Genomic DNA, 15,789 nt, shown 5'->3' with positions numbered 1-15,789 from the left:
TGGAGCTGAATCATCAGTATCACGTAATCATGTAGTGTAGTAAAAGTACACCATTTATATTTATTTAGAGAATGTAGTAAAAGTGCACACTTTAAACTTATTTGGAGAATGTAGTAAAAAAAATATATGTCGTGGAGTAAAAGTACAAGTTTGTAGAAATATGAAAGACAAAGTAAAGTACACATAGGTGAATGTTGTACTGAAGTACTAGTACTTGGTGATAAAGTCACGGTGACGTCATTAAAGGTGTATTCTGTGCTAAATCTTACCCCCAGCGTCTGTGGTCGGACCCCGATGAACCTCTGGACGTCCACGAGCTTCTGCGTGTTCTCTCCAGTGTTAGCATTAGCATTAGCATTAGCATTGTGGACGTGGGTGACGACCACAATGTTCCCCACGGTCGTGGACACGGTCGAAGACATGATGATGATGATGATGATGATGAGACGTGGATTTCCTCTGAGTCTCTGTCTCATTGTTACGTGAAGCTGGTATAAACACAGGAGGCCACGCCCACACACTCCTCACTCTGATGCAACGCCTTCTTCACTGAGCTCTGATTGGACGCTGATCAAAGATGATAGAGGGGGGAGGGAATAAAATTCCCCTGATGATTAATACGAAAACTCTGTCCTTAAACCATTTGTCCTTAGACCCTCTGTCGATAGACCCTAGTTTCTTAGACCCTCTGTCCTCAGAACTTTTGTCCTTAGACCCCCTGTCCTCATACCCTCTGTCCTTAGACCCTCTGTCATCAGACCCTTTGTCCTTAGACCCTCTGTCATCAGACCCTTTGTCCTTAGACCCTCTGTCCTTAGACCCTCTGTCCTCAGACCCTATGTTCTTAGACCCTCTGTCCTTAGACCCTTTGTCCTTAGACCCCCTGTCCTTAGACCCTCAGTCTTCAGACCCTCTGTCCTCAAACCCTCTGTCCTCAGACCCTCTGTCCTTAGACCCTCAGTCTTCAGACCCTCTGTCCTCAAACCCTGTCCTTAGACCCTCTGTCCTCAGACCCTCTGTCCTCAGACCCTCTGTCCTTAGACCCTCTGTCCTTAGACCCTGTCCTCAGACCCTCTGTCCTCAGACCCTCAGTCTTCAGACCCTCTGTCCTTAGACCCTTTGTCCTTAGACCCTCTGTCCTTAGACCCTCTGTCCTCAGACCCTCTGTCCTTAGACCCTGTCCTTAGACCCTCAGTCTTCAGACCCTCTGTCCTTAGACCCTCTGTCCTCAGACCCTCTGTCCTTAGACCCTCTGTCCTTAGACCCTGTCCTCAGACCCTCTGTCCTCAGACCCTCAGTCTTCAGACCCTCTGTCCTTAGACCCTCTGTCTTCAGACCCTCTGTCCTTAGACCCTCAGTCTTCAGACCCTCTGTCCTTAGACCCTCTGTCCTTAGACCCTTTGTCCTTGGACCCCCTATCCTTAGACCCTCAGTCTTCAGACCCTCTGTCCTTAGACCCTCAGTCTTCAGACCCTCTGTCCTTAGACCCTCAGTCTACCCCCCCCCGTTCCTTTAAATCAACAGTTATAGTTGTTCATTTCCTGTAAAGTGTGTGTAAAGTGTGTGTAAAGTGTGTGTAAAGTGTGTAAAGTGTGTGTAAAGTGTGTGTTGTCAGTGAGTCATGCGAACGTCTAACACGTCTAACAACATTTCTGCAGTCGAGACTCTGTCAATGATCCCATGGACAAACAGAAGGACGTTTGTCTGCTGATGCAAATGAAAACACACATACGTCAATAAAAGATGCTAGAAATACGTATAACAAAGTAAAGTCCAGATACGTGAATATTGTCCTCAAGTACAGTAACAAAGTACGGAGACACTGTCCCCCTGGACACGAGTCAACACGGTGGACTCTTCTAAGACCCGGGTGTCCAAATAAACTACAAACTGGACTGGACTTCATTAAAGAAGGATAAACAAAGGATTATCTTATCTTATCTTAAGTTAACCCTTAGTGGTCACGCAGCAACAATCACTTTAAGCTACTTTTATACTTTTAAGCGTGGTTTTTGTGAACAAAACAACAAAACAAAAAAAACGTCCAAAACTAAAACTCTCCGTCCTGCGCGAGCCTCATTTAAATTTCAACTTCGTCATCGACACCTGCAGCGACTCTGAGTTAGCTGGCCTTGAAAAAGGCAAGCTAGCATTTTTGCTGACTAATATTAGCAATGAGCTAAAAAAAAAAAAATGACGTAGAACCCGCGTAAAACATAAAATCTCTGTCAGTTTAGTTTAAGTCTACAATATTTCAACATTCCTTTTGTGGAAGGCCTGAAATGATTTTGTATGTATAAAAGTCACTCACTCTCCCACACCAAAGTCCATAGAGAAAATCAGTGATTTTAACATCACAGCACACATGAGTTACAATGTCTGAGTTTGGTGAATTCAGCTTTTGAAGATTTTTTATTCAGATTGACTTCAGTGACACAAAGTGACCACATGAGGGCAGCAGAGGACCAGCAGCTCCTGTGTCCCTGTGAGCTAAAATCACTGGTTTCCTCTGTGGACTTTGGTGTGGGAGAGTGAGTGGTTTACTACGGTGGCCCTGAGGTGCAAAACACAAAACACAACACAAATCAAAAAACACAAACGCAAACCGAAAAACCCAAAAACATTAACTCAAAATGGAAACACAAAAACATTAACTCACAACGCAAACTCAAAAGCAGTCTTTGTTTTTGTGTTTTCTGCTTTTGTGTTTGTGTTGTGAGTTAATGTTTTTGTGTTTTCTGCTTTTGTGTTTGCGTTGTGTGATTAGCGTTTCCGTTTTGAGTTAATGTTTTTGTGTTTTTCGATTGGCGTTTGTGTTTTTGATTTGCATTTGTGTTTTTTGATTTGCGTTTGTGTTTTGTAATTAGTGTTTGTGTTATTGATTTGTGTTGTGTTTTGTGATTTGTGATTTGTGTTGTGTTTTGTGATTTGTGTTGTGTTTCGCACCTCAGGGCCACCGTAGTTTACAAACTTCAGTTTCCTGTTGTTAAAGTCTGTCCAACAGTGAAGATAAAGACGTGTCGCAGACTTAAGGTGAAGTAGATTTTATTTAGTGGTTAAATGTCAATAATAACAGGTCAATTGTTGTCATGATGCACAGTTACATAACGCCGGCGTTGTTCTGGTCCATCTTTGATCCGTGTGAACATGGAGGAATGCTCTGTGTTCATTTAACCCTTCGCCGTCGCCTTTGTCTCGCCCTAATCTCTGCTGTCGAAGCAGATCCCCGTGACGTCGGCGCTCGGACGCCTCACATCGCAGACAAAGCAGAGCTTCTCGCGTGGGATTATTTTCACTGTGAGTCACAGGCCGGTGCCGGGCTTTGTGTCACGCCGCTCTGCTGCTTTCACACCAACAGCAGTTCATGGGGTTCATTAGACAACTGTTACCCCACACTTTACTGGGAAACCATAGACTTTATGCAGTCACACAGCGGTCCAGGAGGTCCTTCAGGTGCTGGAGGTCCTTCAGGTGCTGGAGGTCCTTCAGGTCCAGGAGGCCCTTCAGGTCCAGGAGGTCCTTCAGGTGCTGGATGTCCTTCAGGTCCAGGAGGTCCTTCAGGTCCAGGAGGTCCTTCAGGTGCTGGAGGTCCTTCAGGTCCAGGAGGTCCTTCAGGTCCAGGAGGTCCTTCAGGTGCTGGATGTCCTTCAGGTCCAGGAGGTCCTTCAGGTCCAGGAAGTCCTTCAGGTCCAGGAGGTCCTTCAGGTCCTGGATGTCCTTCAGATGCTGGAAGTCCTTCAGGTGCTGGAAGTCCTTCAGGTGTTCAAAGTCCTTCAGGTGCTGGAGGTCCTTCAGGTGCTCGAAGTCCTTCAGGTGCTGTAAGTCCTTCAGGTCCTGGATGTCCTTCTGGTCCTGGAGGTCCTGGATGTCCTTCAGGTCCTGGATGTCCTTCAGGTGCTGGAGGTCCTTCAGGTCCTGGATGACCTACTGGTCCTGGAGGTCCTGGATGTCCTTCAGGTGCTGGAGGTCCAGGTCCTTCAGGTGTTGGAGGTCCTTCAGGTCCTGGATGTCCTTCTGCTCCTGGAGGTCCTTGTGGTCCTGGATGTCCTTCATGTCCTTCAGGTCCTGGATGTCCTTCAGATGCTGTAAGTCCTTCAGGTCCTGGGTGTCCTTCTGCTCCCGGATGTCCTTCAGGTCCTGGAGGTCCTTCAGGTGCTGGAGGTCCAGGTCCTTCTGGTCCTGGATGTCCTTCAGATGCTGAAATACCTTTCTCTAATTCTGCTGAGTCACTCTAATAAAAACACAGAATATGAAATGATGATGCAAAGGAAGTGGAAAATATGTTATATATATATATATATATGTATATACACACATATATATATATATGTATATATATGTGTGTATACATATATGTGTGTGTGTGTGTATATATATATGGTCCTGGGTGTCCTTCTGCTCCTGGATGTCCTTCAGGTGCTGGAGGTTTGAAAATACGTGACCGTTCCAATACATGTACTTGAGTACAAAGTTCACGTATCTGTGCTTTACTTTGTTCTTTATATTTCTAGCAACTTGTGCTTTTACTCCACTACATACAGTATCAATTGTGTACGTTTACCACATTCTCTAAATTAGTATAAATTGTGTACTATTACTGTATTCCCTAAATTAGTATAAAGTGTGTACGTGTGATATTTTATTCCTATTCTGTTTTGAAGTGGATCAACAACTCCTGTGTGATTTTCTCTATGGACGTTGGTGTGGGAGAGTGAGTGGTTTACAAACTTCAGTTTCCTGTTAGAAAAGTCCGTCTAACAGTGAAAATAATGACGTGAACATATCAGGAAATGACTTTTGATACATCACTACGGAAAATGTCACATACTTTAAGACTTTTACTGAAGTAATCGGATAAAAAGTGACTTCAGCGTTAACCAAAGTCATAACAATAATCACGGAAATCACGTTATTTCACGTATTTCGTGTTCGGTTTTCTTATCAAAGCGTTTTCTAAGACTAAATAAATAAGAATAAACGCGTCACTCACGACTGAGCTCGTCTCCAATGACGACACTCACAAAATGGCGGCGACGCTCGGCTTCCCTCCGCCGACCACGCTCGGCTAAACTCGGTGTTGAGTGTCCATCTCGCAGCCATTGACGATCTTTGCTTTGTGGAGGACGAAGGAGGAAAGGGGAGGGGCGTGTCCCGGCAGATGGGAGGGGAGGGGGGCGGGGTTCGTGAAGTGGGGGTGGCCTGTGATTGGCTGGCTCGTGCCTGGCTGTATGAATGGTATAAAAAGCGGCGAGTGTGCGGCATCTGCTGCAGCTTTACGTCTCACATGTTCTGGGAAGAGTTAGCGTAAGAAGAAGAATACGAAGAATACGAATACGAATAATAATAATAATAATAATAATAAGAAGAATAAGAATAAGAATAAGAATCAGCGGAGCAAACGCGGAATGACTGAGTGACTCTGTGACGGCAGCAGCAGCAGCAGAACGCGGTGTGTGTCAGTGTAAAAGTGCCCGCAGCGATTCACCGCCATTTTACCGTGAGTATCCTCCATCTTTGCTTCTCGCGTCAACAAAAAACCGCTGCATTTCTTTTCTTTGTTGTTGTTTAAATGTCATTTTTTTCCCCCATCGCGGCGTCTCGAGACTCGCGGGGTTTGTTGCAGTCTCGGCGGTGCGCGCGCTCTCGCTCACGCTCGCGCACGATCGTGACGCGCCATTCGTGACGTAACGCGACGCAGGTCAGCGGAGGACGGTGGGTCACGGGTGGGTCGGCCGGCGTGGAAGGTTCCAGAAGAGGCTAACGTAGCTTACGTAAGATAGCTTACGTAAGATGGCCTACGTCAACTTGACTCGGAAGTTTTTTGATTGACGCTGTGAAATATGACAAGTTATCGATTTTAAATAAATGACATTAACCCGGGATTAAGCCAGTGTTTGTTTGACCGGAAGTTGAAATACCTTTCTCTAATTCTGCTGAGTCACTGTAATAAAAACACGGAATATGAAATGATGATGCAAAGGAAGAGGAAAATATTTTATATATATATATATATATATATATATATATATATATATATATATATATATGTATATGTGTGTGTGTATATATATATATATATATATATATATATATATATATATATATATATATATATATATATATATATATATATATATATATATATGTGTGTATATATATATATATATATATATATATATGTGTGTGTATATATATGTGTATATGTATGTGTATGTATGTATATATATATATATATATACGTGTGTATATATACACGTGTGTGTGTATATGTATAATAACGTTTAAGAAACTGTTCTGAATGAAAAATAAACACTAATCAATTAATAATCGATTGATTGCTAATTAGCCCTATTTCACTTACTATATTGGGTATTTTTTACACATTTATAGAAAGTCTCTAATTCTGACTTTTTCTCTCTGAACTCTGACTTAAGTCTCAGAATTCTCACTTTTTTCCACAATACTCTTAAAATTAAGAGTGATAATCTTGAGTGATTTTTAAATATTTTGACGACAAAAGTGTGTCATAATTTGATTAATTGAATAATCACACACACACACACACAGGTCTGTGTCGCGTGTCACAGTATAAACAGTTTATTTAAACCTTAGTGAAATCACTTTCATTGTTCATGTCAGACTGACTGTGAACGTGCTGAGTCATCATCAGAGAACGTCAACACACTAACAATGACATAAATAACCCTTGTAAAAAATATATCTGACGGAGTGTAAGTGTGACTTTTTGTGATCTTCATGTTTTATATAAAGATTAACTCTGCACCGAATTAAAGAAATAGAAATGAAATGCATCATTTTTAAACGAAGACGTTTGAATTGCAGAGATGTGATCGTCGCGTTGTTTTTACGCACTCGACTTCCTGTTTGTTTACCTGTGCGTCAACATTTCTGTGGCTTTGGAGGAATCTTTTATTTCTGCGGGAACAGGAAACTCGTCTTTCACTCGCCAAAAACGCTGTGTCATCATCGTCTATTAACCCTTTAACGCCTCAAAGTGTCTGCCTGGGTGATAACTTTGGATATCTGGCAGTTATGTGCCATTTACTGTGTGTTTAAATATTATATTAATCGTTTTAAAATGATGAGAAACAAAAAGTTTGGGTTTTTTACTTTTAACAAACGCTATATTTTTTTCTGTTGTAAAAACAAAACTTTTCTGAACAGATTTTTAAGTGAGTGAACGCTTTGTTTTCTCCCGGAATATGGAAAAAAAAAACTGCACTGTCGCTTTAATGAATAAACCGAGGGGAAACCTGGCTGTGGTGACTCAGCGTATTTTACTGTAAGTCATGTGATGGTCACTTTTTCCTGGGAAATCATTTTGCATTTTGTGCCAAAACATTGTGTGTGTGTGTGTGTGTGTGTGTTCCTGTACTTGCGGCATACTGAGGACCAGTGAGGGGGTTTTTAACCAGTCATTTTTACAAAGTGAGGACATTTTGGCCGGTCCTCACTTTGTTTTCGTTCAAATCACTTCCTGAGGTTGTAAACATGTTATACTCTGTTTTTAACAGGCGTCCTCAATTTGGTACAAAAACCCAGTTTTCCAGTCCTGGTGTTTCACACACTTTTTGCCACCTACAGACATTTTATGGTACTGCACCCAGTAGTTCTGTATAGAAGAGTTTTTTTTATTGAATGGAAAATATATGTTGTTGGATTAAAATCAGAATTTATATTTTCAAAAAAGATGTATCAAATATTATCTAAAAGTAGTAGAAAAACAAAACGTAAATAATGGAAGCGTTCGTCGTTCATGTTGAATTAAAGTAAACATACGGCTTTGTCCTCGTTAATGTGCAGCTTCATTTTCATCTTGTAACAAATAGCTTCAGGAGTATGTAAATATGGCCGTGGGCGTGAAACATGATCACACACACACACACGCACACACACACAGTCCGAACACACCTTCATCATAACTTGACTCATTATAACATTCTTTGAAGTTAAAGAAGTATAATATTATTTAGGTTAGAAAACTCGTTGTTTTGCGTAAAATGTCACGTACGTCACCACAATCGTTGTAACAACGTTGTATTGTTACAAAAAAAACAACCTGTCATTAATGTCACTAAAACACGACTTCTGCGATAAAGTCGACCAACAATCTGCAACAATCTGTTTAATCTGCTAATCTGTGTTTATGTCGGGTCATGTTGCTTTAAAATCTCTCAGGAAGTGTGTGTGTGTGTGTGTGTGTGTGTGTGTGTGTGTGTGTGTGTGTGTGTGTGTGTGTGTGTGTGTGGAAAAGTACTGACTGACAGACTTGGCAAAGATTAGCAGACACAACCCCCCCCCCCCCCCCGACTCTCATTGTTGTCATTATGCAGAGTCATGCTGATGCTAACGATGCTGCAACGCTAACAAATAACTAAAGCGAATAATAACGACAACATTTTTTCTTTTCAGCTAAAATGGAGCTTCACGACAAAGACGCGGAGATTCTGCCTGTTGTGATTATTGGTAAGACGCACACACACACACACACACACACACACACACACACACACACACACACACTTATCATAGCTGATAGTGGTTATGTAACCCTGACTCGGCAGATTTGACTCGCGTCACGCTGTCGGTCAAACAATGACTCCTTTAACTCTCTGTTATTGCAGAGAGAGAGAGTTATTGCGTCTCTGTATTTAATATAAATGTTACATAAACGTATTATTGAAGTGAAAAAAGATCACATTAAACCGACACACGTTACCAAAGCATGTGATCAATGTTGCAAAAATGTTAAAACTTGGGCTGTCAAAAGATTAACATTTAAAAATTACCATTTGTAAATATGCCAGAAAAATTCAAATGTTCTCCTTATATTGTTGTAGGAACGGAGAGATAAAAAAAGTATGTGAAAATATGAATGTAAAGAACAATAAAATACTGTTAATAACTTACTTGTTACTTAAATGTTACCAACGTTCGGAAACGTCTGCTGTTGCAAAAACAAGCGACTTCCCCAAAATGTTGCGACGTTTACGCAATAATGTTTCTTCTGAAAGTGGCGTAAAGACGTTATTAACGTTAAAAAAAAAAAAGGCCTCTTTCTCTGATCTCGTGTTGCATAACGAAGTGATGTCATCGTGTCACTCGGTTCAAAGAAGTGATGTAACGACGTCGCCGTGGAAACCGGACCATCAGCATTTTTCTCATTTTCAAACCAATCGATCAATCAGTTGTGACAGATGATGACGGCTCATCATCATCATCATCATCATCATCATCATCATCGTCGTTCTTCTTCACACCTGCTCTTTATGTGTGTGCGTTGTTGCCGAGTCGTCGCGTCAGTGTTCACGCAATCGTGCCGAGTCGTGGTGTCGCGGTCAACTTCTCTGTGTGTGTGAGTGTGTGGTTGCTATGGCAACAGTCACTCAAGGAAACTGTTGAGTCATTACAGCGCCACATACAGGCCTGGCATATGTACTACAGCTCTCTCTCTCTCTCTCTCTCTCTCTCTCTCTCTGTTGCCCAGGTAACGGCCCTTCAGGGATCTGTCTGTCATACCTGTTGTCAGGTTACACCCCCTACCTGTCACCTGGAGTATCGCACCCCAACCCCCTGCTGCACAGTAAACTGGTGGAACAGGCTCACCTGTCTCTGCTGGAGCAGGTAACACACACACACACACACACACACGCGTATGCACACACTCACACTCACATATGCAGGCACGCACTCACACATGCATACTTGCGCGCGCACAGACACACACATACACACCTACACGCATGCGTGCACACACGCATACGCGCACACTCGCACACGGGCATGCACACAGACACACAAACACTCACAGGCACACACGCATACTCGCGCGCACACACACATGCAGTCACGCACGCACACATGCAGACACACGCACACACAGACTCACACACACGCATGCATGCACTCATACGCACACACACAGACTCACACATGCAAACACACGGACCCACACACACGCATACTTGCACACACGAACATGTGTGTGCGACTCGCACATACACACTCACACAGACCCTCTCACACACACACACATGCAGTCACGCACACACAGACTCACACATATGCACGCACTCGCACGCGTGCACACACGCTCGCACACATGCACTAAACCTGAGCGTGCACGTGTAAACAGGAAGTACCCTGGAAAAACATGTTATTAATATTTCAAAAATGTTACGTACGTGACTTAAAAAGAAGGAAATCGTCGTATTCTTGGACATGAATTGCGTTCTCGTACGCGCACGGAAGTCGTCTGCACGTGTGCGGGAGGTGGGTCGTGACGAGGAAGGACGCCATTTTGGATTGAACGTCGACTTTTTGCCGTTCAGTGTTGGTGGAAAACAGATGAACGTTTTGTGCGCGTTGAGCTTCATGATGTCGTTGGCCCCTCCCTCTAGGATCTGGAGTACCTGTGCGAGGGTCTGGAGGGCCGATCGTCCAATCCCGTCGCCGTGCTCTTCGACTCGCTGCTGCTCCCCGACAGCGACTTCGGACTGGACCACACCTCGCCACTGGAGTGGAGATACGAGCCGGAGCGAGCCATCCCTCACCTGGTGCTGGGGAAGGGTCCACCTGGAGGAGCCTGGCATGTATGTGACTGTGGGATTATTCACACATTATTGTTATTGTTATTTTATTCAGACTAATCTGTGGTTCTACACCAACCTGGTCAGGAACCAGCCTGAGACACAAAAGTCTTTATCTCACTGTTAGACAGACGTCCGTAAACCACTCACTCTCCCACACCAAAGTCCATAGAGAAAACCAGTGATTTTAGCTCACAGGGACACAGGAGCTGCTGGTCCTCTGCTGCCTCGTGTGGTCACTTTGTGTCACTGTCATTGTAAGTTAGTGATGGAGGCAGCAGTGGATCAACAACTCCTGTGAACTCCTGTGTGCTGTGATGTTAAAATCACTGATTTACTCTATGGACTTTGGTGTGAGAGAGTGAGTGACTTTGGTGTGAGAGAGTGAGTGACTTTGGTGTGGGAGAGTGAGTGAGTGACTTTGGTGTGGGAGAGTGAGTGACTTTGGTGTGGGAGAGTGAGAGTGACTTTGGTGTGGGAGAGTGAGTGACTTTGGTGTGGGAGAGTGAGTGACTTTGGTGTGGGAGAGTGAGTGACTTTGGTGTGGGAGAGTGAGTGACTTTGGTGTGGGAGAGTGAGTGACTTTGGTGTGACTTTGGTGTGGGAGAGTGAGTGACTTTGGTGTGGGAGAGTGAGAGTGACTTTGGTGTGGGAGAGTGAGTGACTTTGGTGTGGGAGAGTGAGTGACTTTGGTGTGGGAGAGTGAGTGACTTTGGTGTGGGAGAGTGAGAGTGACTTTGGTGTGGGAGAGTGAGTGACTTTGGTGCGGGAGAGTGAGTGACTTTGGTGTGGGAGAGTGAGTGACTTTGGTGTGAGAGAGTGAGTGACTGGTGTGGGAGAGTGAGTGACTTTGGTGTGGCAGAGTGAGTGACTTTGGTGTGGGAGAGTGAGTGACTTTGGTGTGGGTGAGTGAGTGACTTTGGTGTGAGAGAGTGAGTGACTTTGGTGTGGGTGAGTGATTGACTTTGGTGCGAGAGAGTGAGTGACTTTGGTGTGAGTGAGTGAGTGGTTTACAAACTTCAGTTTAACACAAGGAAAAGTCTAACAGTGAAGATAAAGTGTTGTCTGTGTTCTGACTTCACTCCACATCCTGGAAAACCCTGAAACCCAAATTCAAATTTAATGTAAAACCCTGTGAGCTACACACACACACACACACACACACACACACACACACACACACACTGATTTGCATGCAGCAGGACACAGTAGTTTGACTTGTTTATTCACTGTGTGTGTGTGTGTGTTGAAGGCCATGGAGGGCTCCATGCTAACTCTTAGCCTGGCTAACTGGATGGAGCTCCCTGGACTCAAACTGAAGGACTGGATGAAAGACAAACGCAGGTGAGACTGCAAATGAAAACTAATGTTTTATTCAGGCCTTTTTTTTTTTTTTTTTTTTTTAAATCATCTTTGTGTAGTTTATGTAAATTACAGCGTGTTTTACTGGTGTTTTTGTGTAATTTATATTTGGAAAAACTGGCATTTAAAGGTTTATTTATACTTCAAAGAATGATTTTTGAATGAGTAAAACATTTCTAAATGGTTTCATTGCTGTTAACAATAGATTGTAATGCAACCCAATTGTAACAGATTATAATCATAGATTATAACACAATAGATTATAACGGATTATAATAACAGATTATAACACAATAGATTATTACAGATTATAATAATAGATTATAACACAATAGATTATTACAGATTATAATAATACATTATAACACAACAGATTATAAGGGATTATAATAACATATCATAACACAACCCAATTGTAACAGATTATAACAACAGATGATAACACAATAGATTATAATTTATAATCTAGGGTGTTGCTGATGTACTGTGTTGTTGTTGTTAATCTCACCTGTGGTCTTTCATTTCAGAAATGTGCGTAATGACCGCGCCACACCAGCAGAGGTCGCCTCTTATTACCAACACTACGTTTCGCAGATGTCGCTGGAGCAGAACTTCGCCTGCGGAGCCACCGTCACCGCGGTAACCAGGCAGCAGCCCGGCGACCAGGACGGGTCGCCGCCCTGCTGGAGAGTGACGGGGCTGCAGCGCAGAGAGGGGGCGGAGCTTGGAGGTAGGTGGAACGACGGCGCTGCTGTTTCCGCGTCAGACTAAGTGTCGCGTGTTAATCCTCACTTCCTGTCCCCGCCCCCTTCACGTAGACGGCTCGGCTGTTTTGGAGGCGGAGCCGTTCTCGATGTTAGCTCGCAGCGTGGTTTTGGCGACGGGGACGCACGACATCCCCGCCGCGCTCGGCGTGGAAGGCGAGTCCCTGCGCTTCGTCTGCCACTCCTTCTGGGAGCTGGAGGCGGCCATCGCCCGCGGCGAGCTCGACCAATCCTGCGACCCGGTGCTGGTGGTGGGGGCGGGGCTCACGGCGGCCGACGCCGTGCTGGCCGCTCATCACCTCAACACGCCCATCTACCACGCCTTCAGGCGCTCTGTCGCCGACCCGGGCCTCATCTTCAACCAGCTGCCAAAGATGCTCTACCCAGAGTATCACAAGGTGAGCGGGATTAAAGGGATTACAGGGATTACAGGGATTATAGGGATTAAAGGGATTACAGGGATTATAGGGATTACAGGGATTACAGGGATTATAGGGATTATAGGGATTACAGGGATTATAGGGATTACAGGGATTACAGGGATTATAGGGATTACAGGGATTACAGGGATTATAGGGATTAAAGGCACAGTTTAGGTTTTTGAAATGTGGCAAACACGGTTTGTCTTATCTCGTTCACGTCTTTATCTTCACTGTGAGACAGACTTTACTTTTATAACGGATTATCACACAATAGATTAAAACAGATTATAACACATTATATCAACGTACAACACAACAGATTATAACACACAAGATAATAATAATGGATTATAACACGGATTATAACACAAAAGATTATAACACAATAGATTATAACACATTCTACCAACATATGACACGATACATTATAACACAATAGATTATAATAACCAATTATAACACACTAGATTATAAGAGATTATAATAATGGATTATAACACAGATTATAAGAGATTATAACACATACCCACATATAACACAATAGATTATAATAACAGATTGTAACGCAGTAGATTATAACACAATAGATTATACCAACATATAACACATACATTATAATAACAGATTCTAACACAACAGATTATAACACACTAGATTATAAGAGATTATAATAATGAATTATAACAGATTATAACACAATAGATTATAATAATGGATTATAACACAGATTATAACAATAGATTATAACACATTATACCAACATATAACACGATACATTATAAAATAACAGATTATAACAGATTATAAAAACAGATTATAATCTGAACCGGACTAATCTCGTCTCCAGGTTCACCAGATGATGACTCAGCAGCAGCACCAACCCCCCCCTCCCTCTCAGGAACAGTCGGAGAACATGGACCGCCTCCCCACCGCGTGGCCACGCCCCTCGTACACGGGCTACCTGAGCTTCCCGTGTCACCGGGTCGCCGCGTTCCGGCCGGACGGGAAGTGCGTTCTGGAGTCGGACTCCGGGCGGCGGACGGTGGTCCAGGTCTCTAAGGCGCTGGTCCTCATCGGCGCTCACCCCAACCTCTCCTTCCTGGAGGACAACGGGCGTCGGCTCGGCGTAGACCCCGGCGAGCCCATCACGTGCCGGCGGAACCCGATCGACGTCGACCCGTTCACGAACGAGGTGGCGGCGGCGGACGGGCCGGGTCTGTACGCCATGGGTCCGCTGGTCGGCGAGAACTTTGTCAGGTTCCTGAAGGGCGGAGCCTTGGCCATCGCCAGCGACCTCGCCAAAAGACAACGAGAAGGGCGTTTGTCGTCAGACGGACTAGTGGACAGACGGAGGAACTCCATGGTCTGCAATCTGGACTCGTAGCGCTTTTTATTTCGTCTTATTTTGAATTTATTTTTAAATGGCAGCAAATAAAAAGCCGTCGATTGCGAAGAAAACCGCCGAGTCGCCGCCGGGCTCGCTCCGTCCTCTCGGGCTGACGCGGCGTCTTGGCCGATCTTACCGTCGGCGCGGGGAGTTCGGAAAGGTTAGCGGCGAGTTTTGCGAAAAACGCGGGCGGTTATGAGCGAGTAAAGCCGAGGTCGTGCGACGCCATCTTCAGCCCCGATAATCCAAAAAAGTCCTTCTTCAGGACTTCGTACGTTCCCGATCTCACGCCTGAGCGTCACGGCGTCCTCGACGGGTCGTCGGTGCAAATCTCGCCGTTCCGAAAAATAATTAGAACGAAGAAGCGACGGATATAAAAACGTCTGAGCTACAGTGAAACCTGGACCTGGACTCTGGAAGTCGTAATCCCTTCCTTTTAATCCCACACTGGATTATTTTCCTGACCTAAATCAGTGAAACTCACCCGATAATAATAATAATAATAATAATAATAATAATAATAATAATAATAATAATAATAATATTATTATTATTATTATTATTATTATTGCGTTAAATTGTGAATGTAAAAAGTGAAATTGCTCTCAAAGTCACAGAAATCACCTTATGTTCTTCGTAAGAGACGACGTCAGGCGCCCCCTGGTGACGCGTCGCAGTAAAACACGCTCCGCTCACAGGAAACGTCGACGTTTACGTACGTGAACATCGACTGATCGGCTGCTTCTGTTTGAAAAAGAACGGTCAGGTATTTTTATTCAAACCTTTTGAAGAAATATTTGACGAAATATTATACATGTGTGTGTATAGATATATACGTATATATGCGGTGGGAATCGAGACAATGAAATATCGTGATATTTTTCTATTCGCAATTTTTTTTTTTTGCATATATATTTTTTTTAGCCCATTTTTTTAGCCCGTTTCAAATAAACGTGGAACTTTATATATATATATGTAAATATATACATATATACATATATATGTATATACATATATATGTATATATGTGTGTATGTATGTGTATATATATATGTGTGTGTATATATATGTGTATATATATATGTATATATATATGTGTGTATATATATATATATATATATATGTATATGTATATGTATATGTGTGTATATATATATGTATATGTGTGTATATATATATATATATATATATATGTGTATATGTGTATATATATGTGTATATATATGTGTATATATATATATATA

General features: G+C 43.2%; 1 protein-coding gene across 1 annotated transcript; it reads left to right on the top strand.

Annotated features, from left to right (window-relative positions):
• Positions 1-5,379: 5,379 nt before the first annotated feature.
• osgn1 (oxidative stress induced growth inhibitor 1) lies at positions 5,380-14,542 on the top strand (the record flags this gene model as incomplete). The annotated part of the gene is made up of 8 exons (XM_083908099.1): positions 5,380-5,497; positions 8,434-8,487; positions 9,509-9,645; positions 10,422-10,613; positions 11,863-11,954; positions 12,500-12,702; positions 12,791-13,134; positions 14,006-14,542. The coding sequence occupies exons 2-8, from the start codon at positions 8,439-8,441 to the stop codon at positions 14,540-14,542; spliced, it is 1,554 nt and encodes a 517-aa protein (XP_083764225.1). The 5' UTR covers positions 5,380-5,497; positions 8,434-8,438.
• Positions 14,543-15,789: the final 1,247 nt, after the last annotated feature.

Source organism: Microchirus variegatus (genome assembly GCF_963457635.1).
Source record: "Microchirus variegatus genome assembly, chromosome: 21".
NCBI classification, from domain to species: Eukaryota; Metazoa; Chordata; class Actinopteri; order Pleuronectiformes; family Soleidae; genus Microchirus; species Microchirus variegatus.
The sequence above is the reverse complement of the archived record's forward strand: the minus strand, read 5'-3'. Positions and strand labels throughout refer to the sequence as shown.